This window comes from Vitis vinifera, chromosome 12 (assembly GCF_030704535.1).
Source record: "Vitis vinifera cultivar Pinot Noir 40024 chromosome 12, ASM3070453v1".
Taxonomy (NCBI): Eukaryota; Viridiplantae; Streptophyta; class Magnoliopsida; order Vitales; family Vitaceae; genus Vitis; species Vitis vinifera.
This window is the reverse complement of record NC_081816.1, coordinates 10,134,014-10,144,533: the sequence shown is the minus strand read 5'-3', so window position 1 is coordinate 10,144,533 and position 10,520 is coordinate 10,134,014. Positions and strand designations below refer to the sequence as shown.

Below are 10,520 nucleotides of genomic sequence, written 5' to 3'. Positions count from 1 at the left end.
CTCTAGGAAATAAAGCATCAATAGGCTCGTACAGTTTGGAGATGGAGGAGTAACCAAAAAAAAAGTGGAAGTGCCAGGAGCTCCATCACTCAACTACAACAGATGAACTAGACACTGAAGCTCAGTCTCTTACTCAACACTAAGTCCACTAGTAATCCTCTCTAAATGCATCTGTGTCTCTAGTGCCCTCATAAAATAATCTACTAAGCTCATCCTATATGGGCGAATAGGATAGTGAAATGGCATGTGGAGCAAACAAGCTCTGACTCTCTCCTTGTGCAGAAGCGCCATGTATCTGTAATTGGCCTTTGTAGGAAAAAAAAACCAAGACCGAAAGGAACATCATGATCAACTGCGGCAATGAACTCTCTAGATTCATGCCGACGACACCCTAAACCCAAGCCAAGTAAGAAAGACATAGATCTCATCATGTCCAAAACCACTGTACTACCATTCTCATCAAAAGGAAGCGCCACATGATCTCTATAGAACTACTCAATCTTCACAGTTTGTATCCCATCAAAGGTGAAGCCAGTCAAAAATAGGTCATCGTCGCCATGACTAATCTTTAATACTAGCTCAAAAATAGAATAAGTGTCTCTAGTAGACTGTATAGTAATGACTCTGCCCTCATGTATGAACTTCACCTTCTGATGAAGGGAATATGGTATAGCTCTTACTTTATGGATCCAAGGTCGACCTAATAACAGATTAAAGGATGTGGGAATCCTCAAAACCTAAAATAAAGTAGAAAATGTGATTGGGCCTATTTGCAAATCCAATGTCAACGTACCCAAAACCTCTCTACATGTACTATTATAGGATTAAACTATATGAGAAGATGGCTCAAAGTCTAAAGGTCCAAAGCCGAGAGCAACTACTATAGTTAGCAGGCAAACATTCAAGGTTGAGTCATTGTCCAAAAGGACAGATGGAACTCGATGCCTAGAATAACCAACAAAAATATAGAGGGGTAGAGTATGGTCAGAACCCTTAGGGGGTAAATCGTCAATAAAAAAGACAATGCATGTGGCTTTGTCAGTTGTCAACATATGGATCAATCCCTTAAGGGAAGTAGATGTCTCAACTCATATCTGACTTAACGCCCTGACCAGTGCCTCTCGATGTGATGTAGATGATGCCAAAAGACTCCAAATGGAGATACGGGCCTGAGTGCTCTAAAACTGCCTCAAAATCTCATCGTCCTCTCGTCTGGTCTCCTCTCGAGTGGCATCACTCTCTAAAGGTCTAGCAATTTTGGGAGGCTGCTATTGTACCCCCTGCCTCCACGGATGACATACTGAACATCCTGAGTAACCGTCTCGTTGGGATCTTGACTTAGTATAAACGGAGACTAAATGTTATGGCATGGGTGAATCAACGACCCAACTATAGTCAACTACACTGGTGGTGTGTCAGGAACTAGTCTAAATGGTGCTAACGCTTGTGTGTCTAAGATCACTCCATCAACCTCATAGCTCTTATCTACTACTATAGGCTTTGGCTCAGAATCATCCTAACTAAGCATGTGAATGTGATCATCCGGCTCAGTGAAATCTATGATATGTATGTCGCTGGCTAGCAGAGAGACCGCATGTGAAGTATGAGCTGGTAGAGGGTTAATGGTTACACTTGGTTGACCCAAGTGAACTAAACACTGATCTATCAAGTCTTAGATCATGCTCTGGTCCCTGATGATATGCACAATGTAGATCCATCCTAAACTATGGCGGAATAGGCTGAAGCAAAGGCCTAGGAGCAAGAAGTGTCAATAATCCAGCATCTATGAGCTTCCGAAGAGCCTAGCTCAACAACATACCCAACTGTGAAAATTGTCTAGGTGCCCTCAAAGCAAAAGGAGGAGACGTTTGTGAAGCCTTGGGTCTAGGGTATAAAGCTAGCGGTCTCTCTATAATCTATGCTACATAGAATGGTTGTACTAGAACAGGATATGAGACAGGAGGCCTCTCTATGCCCAGTACAACATCACATGGTTGTACTAGTGTGGGAGGCAAGTAAGTCTGATCAGATGGTTGAGGAGGTGCCTGTGGCCCATATTGGTGAGGTGAATAAGAAGGGTAAGTCCCAACGGGCTGTGGAACTGGCTGATGATGCCTGAGAGGCCTTTAACTAGGAGAAGTAATAGTGTTCACATCTGATCTCTGTCCTCCAATTGGTTTTTTCCTCTTAGCATCAATAGGGGAAGAATCAGACCATAACCCTCTCGAAATGCCATCTTCCACGTCATACAGTGCTGATCAGAGATCCAAAGTCTGTAAAAGGTACTCCAACTACATGTCTAGCAATCCTAGGTTGTAGGCTCCTCAAAATTATCTGTATTTGATCTCTCTCTTATGGTCTATCAACAATCTCTGTTATCTTCCCCCACCAACGAGAGATGAAGGAAGAAATAGACTCATTTGATCTCTGTCTCAAAGCCTCTAGTTCTCTCCTCGTCACATCTATAATAGTGTTAAAAGAAAACTGTCGTAGAAACTCTTGAGCTAGGTCATCTCATGTCTTATGTCGTGAAGAATCCAAATATATGAACCAATACTGGGTTGCGCCTATAGACCCTCAATTTTGTCCCTTTAGCACATGTCTTTAAAATTCGTTTTCAATGCTCCACAATAGTTCCTTGGTGGCCCATAGCTACTCATACCACTTGCCTTTTTTTTAGTCACCTCAGAGACTTTGGTTGAGGGATTATCTGACCCCTTATTGTGACCTTTGGCACCCCTAGTTTAGACTTAGGCTTTTCTTGTTTTTTTTTAGGATAGCTTTTAGATACACTTGGCCCATTAGGCACCACCCTAGGCCCACTTAGTCTCATCATAAGCCGTTTAGGCACACTTGGCCCATTTGGACATTTTTAGTGTGACTTGCATGACTTGCATGGTTACATGGCTTTTGGGCTCGGCTTTTGTTTATTGGTTTATTTTTTATTTTATTTTATTTTATTTTTTAGTTTTAGTTTTATGATTATCATTCACTTTTTATTGGTTATCTTTCTCTTTATATTATTTTGCTTAACTTATTTATTTATTTATTATTTTTATTTATTTATTTATTTTTACCGTTACCTAATTTATTTACTTGCTTATCTATTCATTCAATTATTTAACTTCAAGAATTTCATGTTTTTGCAAGGAAACTTACCATTGGAGTTTAAGGAAGGTGGGACTCTCCTTGGAAGGTTTTGGAGGGGAATTTGAAATTGGGAAGATTGCTTTTGATTGGAAGATTTAAAAAAAAGAAGAGAAGAAGAAAGGAAATAGGAGAATTTTCCTTTTTGGAAACAAATTTAGGTCTTGAGGGGTGATATATATAGGTGAGAAAAGGAAAAGAATAGGAGTGGAGGACACGCATTGGGGCAGCACGCATTGAATGATTGGGAAAAATTCTGAGAATTAGAGGCACGAATAGCAAGGGGATCATCTGGGGGGGAAAAAAACACGTATTGGAGTCTTGGTAGGGAAAGGAATAAAGATAGCAAAAAAAGGATTTTTTCTTTTGAGGAGTACGCTGAAGAAGAGGAAGGAGAGAGGTGATTCACTACTCTGCAGCCGCCTAAAGGTAAGCTCTTCATTACAAAGTATGGACTCCTTTCCAGATTTCTTTTGTTTTGATAGAGACTCGTTGGATGCTTTGGTGTGGTCATCAGAGACATATTTGCTAATCTTCGATTTATTTGGGCTAGGTTATAGTGTTTTCACGTTTCACTTTTATTGATTTTTTTCGTCAAGATCAGTTTGGTACTGCTTTAGTCTCTTTGTGAGTTGTCTTCAGTCATGTTTTGATTTCTATTTGAAATATGTTTGATTCCAATTTGAAATATGTTTGATTCTTTTTATTTGAAATGTGTTTGATTTCACCCACCAATTTAAACCTGTTGATTCGAAACATGAAACATGACTTTTCTTGGTTTCTTTCGTTTATTTTCTCCATGCCCTGTTTTTGGATACCTTCCCCTATTTCTGGTGTTGTTTATGTATGGTGACTATACTGGATATTGTGATGAGAGGCATGGAATGATACTGGTTTATGAATTCATGGAAAACGGGACTCTGAGAGACCATCTATACAAATTGGAATGAGGATTGCACCATGTCGATTCCCTGATCACAACTGTCTTGGGAGGTCTAGCCGAAGATCAGATGCACAATGGTGTCCATGTTCATGTGAAGGATTTGAAGGTGTCAGCAAAGGAAGATAAATTGAAGAGAGATAATTCATCCCAGAAAATGAATGAACCTGAAAGAAATCGATCTTTCCTGAGTTTTCAATCCTTTTCCTGGTTATGGAGAGCTCATAAGCTATCTGAGGACTTTACTCTCTGTTTTGTCTCCTTTCGCAGAGTGCCCACCAGCTCATCCCTTGATCATGAAAAGGTGTAGGGAGTCTCCATGATTGGAAAATCACACACTTTAAGACAGGTCGGTTCTGTCACTACTTTCAAATTCTACTTGTCTCTGAGGCCCCTACTTTTGAAGATTGTCTCGAGGATTGGTTAATTTCCAACAATTGAAGCCATGCAAATGTGGTTATGAGACATGTGTTTAATGCTAGCATCATATAATGAATATGGCTAAGAAGGATGAAACAAAGGGTCAGTGCCCTGCCTGCTATGTTTCTTACACTAAAAAAATTGTAGGGATAGCAGGATACTGCAAGAGGTTGTGGTAGAAATCAATTTGGAGAGAAAAATGAAATCACAAAAGTCAAAGACTGAATTATCTGAAGAAATGAAGCAACTTGGCAGTGTGCAAGTGATTCAACGTAACTAATTTTGGTGCCATCAACGAGAGGGAATGCACTATATGCCTATTTGATTTGCACCCATCAGCAGCAGATTGTCACTATTCTCTGGATAGATATGCATGCCTAAATCACGCAAAACAGTTGTGTTCTTGTGCTTTACACCACTGATTTCCTAATGGATTCTTGAATTCCGAGATGCTGAGCTGAGCATGCAGGGTTTAAATTCCAAACAGATCAAGCAGTCTGCCAATGCAATATCTCAATAGATAAAAGTCACTGCAAGTCCAACAAATGAAAGTTTCTCTGCAAGCCATCAGTCTAACATCTCTACTGCTGCTACTATTGAAGCTGCTCATTCAAAGGCTGACATCATGTCAATATTTGAGGATCTGACACAGGATGATCGAGATTCTGTTAGGTTATTGGTTGTTAAGGATTATGCAGCTCTCGGAAAACTGTTGGAACCTCAAGATTGTGTAGCACATATTCCTCCCATAAATTACGAATTTCTCTCAGGATAAGTCTTGGCGTGTTCGCTATATGGTTGCAAATCAATTATATGAGCTATGTGAAGTTGTTGGTCCTGAGCCTACCAAGTCAGACTTGGTTCCTGCATATGTTCGGTTGCTTCATGACAATGAGGCTGAAGTACGCATAGCAGCTGCAGGAAAAGTAACAAAGTTCTGCTGGATTTTGAACCCAAAACTTGCAATTCCACCGTATCCTTCACATGTTTCATCCATATTCCAGAAGTTCTAAAAAGGAAAAGAAAAATCGATGGTGATTGGAGGCATAAATTAGCAATCTGGGCTAACCAATTTTAGTGGCAGCTTGTGTTCGCTCTATAGAAGCAAGGAGAAGGGTTTTCATGGAGATCAGTAATATACTTAATGACTTTAATGATTTATCCAATGATTTTAGGCCACCCGGTAATGATATCCAAGCTTTTATTGATTTTCTCAATGATGAATTGGTTGCTCGATCACCTACAACTGATCATGTTGAGGGTTGTGATCTATGCCTAGATGATTTTGATGCCCAGTTACAGCTTCTGAACGCAGGCATCAATTGAAGGTCCTGATTCTCTATTTTGTTTGCGTTTAAGATAAGTCATGAATAGGCTCTAGAATGTTAAGAAGCTCTATGCAAGGAGTGGCAGAGAAGCAACTAATGAGCAGGACAAGCTATTAGAGGATGTTGTTGGAGAATTCTACAGGCTTTGAGTTTCAGACGGGGTCATCTTTGAGTCATTCAAAGAGTGGACATGCAAATTCATCTTGAACTCTTACCAATGTGTTGAATTAATGTCTATTATAGATAATTTTCTGAAGCTGAAACATAAAGAGCCTCTCAATAAGGTCGCCTTTGTGAATCTTGCCCAGCATGCTCATGAGAAATCTTGGTGAATTACTCTATTATGCCAGCAACCAGAATACATATTTCCAATGTGCTCGAAGAGAGAAGAATACGGTTCAATGGAGTATAAAAAAAAAATGATTTATGAGTACTATTTATTCTTTGAGGATGAAGTTGTAGATAAAGGGCTGCATTATGAAGGATACCTATCTATCACTTTGTTGTTGATCCTCTTGAAACAACCCTTTTATTTGAGGAATATGGCTCATCTGGAGCAGCTTCTAAATTTATTGAAGGTCGTTTTTTACATGTGGAAAATTGTGAACCTAAGCATCGGTCATACTTTCATAAGCTAGCACAAGGTAGATTTGTTCAAGATGATGTTTCTCTTATGGATCAAGATCATCTTGGATCTTCATCAGTCCTTATAAAGGTCGAAGAAGAAGTATCAAACCCTATTATGGCAAGATGAGGTAGAGGTTGAAAGGCTCGATCGACTGAAGGCTGGCAAGATAAATGAAACTGGTTTGCAAGAGGCAGATTGATTTTGAGGATAACTACTCGTGTTCACATAAAAAAATGAATTCAGAGACTGTTCAAGCAAAGTTTGTGGCGCTTATTGGTCTCGAGAACATCAAATCTTCTAAAGAGAGTTTGTGGTTGCTCCGATGTAAAGCCACGAAACATTTTTGCTACAGATAATTTTCTTCCATCAAAATTGCTAGTTAAGATTTTGAATGAATATCCCCAAGAGTTCAATGGAATGTGCCTTCACCCGTCTTAGAGCCATGAACGAAAGCCCCCACACAATTCAGCAAATGTTTCTTGAATGTCATAGACCTCTTTGATGCAACATTCAGCTTTGAGTGATCCTCTTCATGGGAAAGAAAAAAGGAAATGGCAATTCAGCTTCCTTTGGTACGAATGAAGATGAAGATTTCGATTTTCAGATGATATTCTCAGAGAATGACCCTCCAAATTTTGATATTTATCATGCTCTTGTAATGGTTTGAATGAAGATTATGATATCCAAACAAAGAGTAGTTCACAAACAGAATCCATTTGCCTTCTACAAAGTTCAGAAAAAATTGTGATGAATAATTTAAGGGACATAGGATGGTTCAATCAATTTTGACCTCCTTTATAGCTACCAGAAAATTGCATTACAATTAATAAGAATCCCACTTCACCTAAGGAAACTGATGATGGGAATACTATGCCCTGCGTATCGAAATCCAAGAGAGTCATTCAGATTCTTTAATTTCCCTACCGCCATGTTTTTAAATCTGCACATCTTTGCACCGTGCAAGGCGTTATTTCAGTCTCAGTTTCAAGAGTAAACGGATGTGGTATTTCCAGTACCTCCAATAGTGATTCAAGCTCTTCATCAAGCGATTCAGGCTGAGGCACTTCTTCAAACGGTAAATCAGAATGTGATTCCTCAATTTCGGTAATGGCCCTGTTGAAGATAGCTAATGTGGTCTTATAATGAGAACTCCCTGCTCCGTATAAGAGGAAGGTCTTGATTCAAGGTAGAAAGATGCATGGTTCAATCAGTGACTAAGAGATACTTGGTTTCGAAATGGCTAGGTCCAAACTTTGAAGCTGTCGATAGAGATGTTCTGGCCAGAATTGCATATTCTAAATTATTTGATTGGGTTGTGGGCAAGACAGTTTGTTCTCCTTATGACAGATAGATTGCATTCGAAGATGGATGATCTTTTATAGACTGTGAATTCTGCCATTGACCTCCATAACAAGATGATTAAAATGTGTACCTGATATTAAAACAGAAATGAACTGGTCAGTCCTAGAGATTGAAGGTAACTTAGCTGAGCAAATTGAAGATGCTGGAAACTGCACTCTAGGGGGGAGGCTGCAAGACAAGCTCAGGTAAAAGTTGATGAAATTGCAAAGCTGATGAAAGAAAATGAGCAGCTAAAAATTGTAAATGAGGATTTGAAGAGAAAATCCAATGCAGCAGAAACTGAGTCTCTATGAGAAAAGCAAGTTGCTCCAGAATTTCAGATTGAGAAGTCAAAGGCACATATTAAAGAGTTTGAAGAAGAGAAGAAATGATTGACAACCAAACTACAGGTGGAAGAGAGTAAGGTGGAGAGTATTAAAAAGAGCAAGTGACAGGCAACACAAGTCGAAGTTGCGTTCGTGAGTCAGGGGTTGCAGGGCATCAGTACTTCAGAATTTTAGATTGGAGTTCTTCAGAATAAAGTCTTTGCTGGAACTCGAAATGATTGAAGTCAGGATACTGTCATTATTATTGACACCAGTAAGTGAGAAGTCAGAGGTGAAACAATCATCTATGGATTGAAACACTGCATTAGACTTCAGTTTTGTCCATGTAAATAGTTAAAAGAAGCAAGCCAAGCAAACACCACTGGTGATAAGATCTCAGAATATGAGTCTTTCGAGCTACACCTTGAGATATCTCACAGAGCTAGAGACCCCAAGAAAGTGATCTTTAGTAGATCCTCGCTGTCGTCAAGACAAATTTAATGGCTACATCAACAATACCAAATAGAAACGAAAGACTACTTCAAACACAACAGTATTCCGATTCAGAAACTGAAGTCTTTGCCATAGCTATATCTTTGAACAATAGAAATGGGTCATATAAATGCTAATCAGTGAAACTTCCTCATGCCAGCTATCGATGATCAGTTAGTATTACTGAAGAAGTAAAAGATGAAGTTCATGATGAGCCACAAAGCATAGATTCTGAGCTACAAAAAAATCTAGGAGAAAATTGTGAGAAAATTGACAAATCAGACGAGTTTGTAAGCAAAGAGGCATGAACCTAAGATTCCAAGCTGTTCTTCTTGGAATCACCCCCAATGACCACTCTATACAGAACAAAGCCTTGGAGGAGATGCAAGTTCTAATGGAAAGGCCACGCTATACAGAAAAAGTTGCAGAGGAAGGCCTGTGGACCCCGCATTTCGATCGCTCGAATGCGTTTCCCACTCGATGGCGAGCTCGATTTTTTTATTTTGAAAAATTGATTTTTATTGATTAAAAAAAAATGACTTGGAGTCGCCACTTATTTTTGTTTTATTTTTAAAGGGTAAACAAAATAAGAAAGAAAAACCCTAAGTGTGACTCCTTATTTTGGAAAAGGTGGTCTGTGAAAAACCGGATCGGGTTCGGGGGTCAGGTTACTTATCGGGAAGGTACGGTAAAGACCGTAGCACCCCTCTAAGTCCCTAAGGTCGGGTCTCTACTAATGAGATGAAGCTGACATGACAATCAATGAGAAAATCAATAAATACTCGAATCAATCAGGCACATATGAGAGTCAGAGAATGCATATAAACTAACCAAAGTGGGAATGAGTGTGTACCTGAGCAGCGAGCCACTATGCGCTATCAAGAGAGAGGGTTAGTGCAAAATAAAGAGTATAAACATAGCTCACATGTCACTAAATCGATTACAAAATCATCAAAGGCACGCATGGCACTTCACTCAAAATTCATTTTTATTTTAAAGAAAATTTATTTGATGTTGGGCCCCCACCAAAGCCCATTTATTTTGCACGAATCAATTCCATAAATCTCATCACCTGAGAATTACAAAATTTGATTTTTGGCTTATTTTAAAACGTTTTAAAATCAAAGAAGTTATGAAAGTTGCATGCCGAAGAGAGATGGCAGCAAAGTTTATTAAAAACAGAATTTTGGAACCTAAAGAAAACCTAAGGATGAAAGATGGAAAATATTGAAATTATTTGAAAACCGATGTTTAAAAAGTTATTTGCAAGAAAGGAGTCAGAAAATTATTTTCTAAGCCAAAAGATAGATGGAATGGGAGGTGACACGTGGCATAGGAGTGACTAAGCAAGCCATGCAGACTAGAAGCGTAAACTTGGGGCACTTGAAGCACTGACTGCATATTATTCCATCTCTGCCTGTGAAGAGGATCTCTCGTAATTTCCGGTATGTCCTTAATACCCTTTCCCAAGCATGAACACATGAATAACTCAATCCTCTGCTGATGTTGCTGGAAAACTGAAGCATAGCGACCATCCTTCCCTTGCATTAACATCTCAGCCTTAAAGACCTGAACTCCAACTCACTGGGTGTCCCAAATCTCTGGGGAGTTTAGTAGATCCGGGCAAATAGTGTGAAGGGTGTGCCGTTGATTATCTGTAACAAGATTTCTATGTATTTCTGGAGGCATTGAAGAACTTCTGCTGCAATCAGTACCAGGTGGACTGCTGAATATTATACTAAGGTGCTGCTTGTTTTGCCATTATTGAGATTGATCTGCTGGAACTCAGCTCTCCCATGTTGATTTTCAGCATACATATTGTGTAGTTTCTCTACCTTTTGCAACCCAGAAAAGGTTGCATTGAACCTCACCACCATGACGCTCTGAGGGGCAGATTT

At 39.3% G+C, this 10,520-nt stretch overlaps 1 protein-coding gene across 1 annotated transcript; it reads left to right on the top strand.

Annotated features, from left to right (window-relative positions):
• The first annotated feature begins 1,930 nt into the window (after positions 1-1,930).
• Positions 1,931-5,833, top strand: LOC104880937 (uncharacterized). Its single transcript, XM_010659222.1, has 6 exons — positions 1,931-2,078; positions 2,192-2,282; positions 4,655-4,769; positions 5,028-5,174; positions 5,278-5,480; positions 5,683-5,833. The coding sequence occupies exons 1-6, from the start codon at positions 1,931-1,933 to the stop codon at positions 5,831-5,833; spliced, it is 855 nt and encodes a 284-aa protein (XP_010657524.1).
• The last annotated feature ends 4,687 nt before the right edge of the window (positions 5,834-10,520 follow it).

Excerpts from the sequence above, each read along its gene's own strand:
- LOC104880937 (XM_010659222.1), top strand. The coding sequence starts at position 1,931 with ATGGTTGTACTAGAACAGGATATGAGACAGGAGGCCTCTCTATGCCCA. Across the intron at positions 2,283-4,654 it reads AGATCCAAAGTCTGTAAAAG|GGATAGCAGGATACTGCAAG; the intron begins GTACTCCAACTA and ends AAAAAATTGTAG. Across the intron at positions 5,481-5,682 it reads CCAAAACTTGCAATTCCACC|GCCACCCGGTAATGATATCC; the intron begins GTATCCTTCACA and ends CAATGATTTTAG.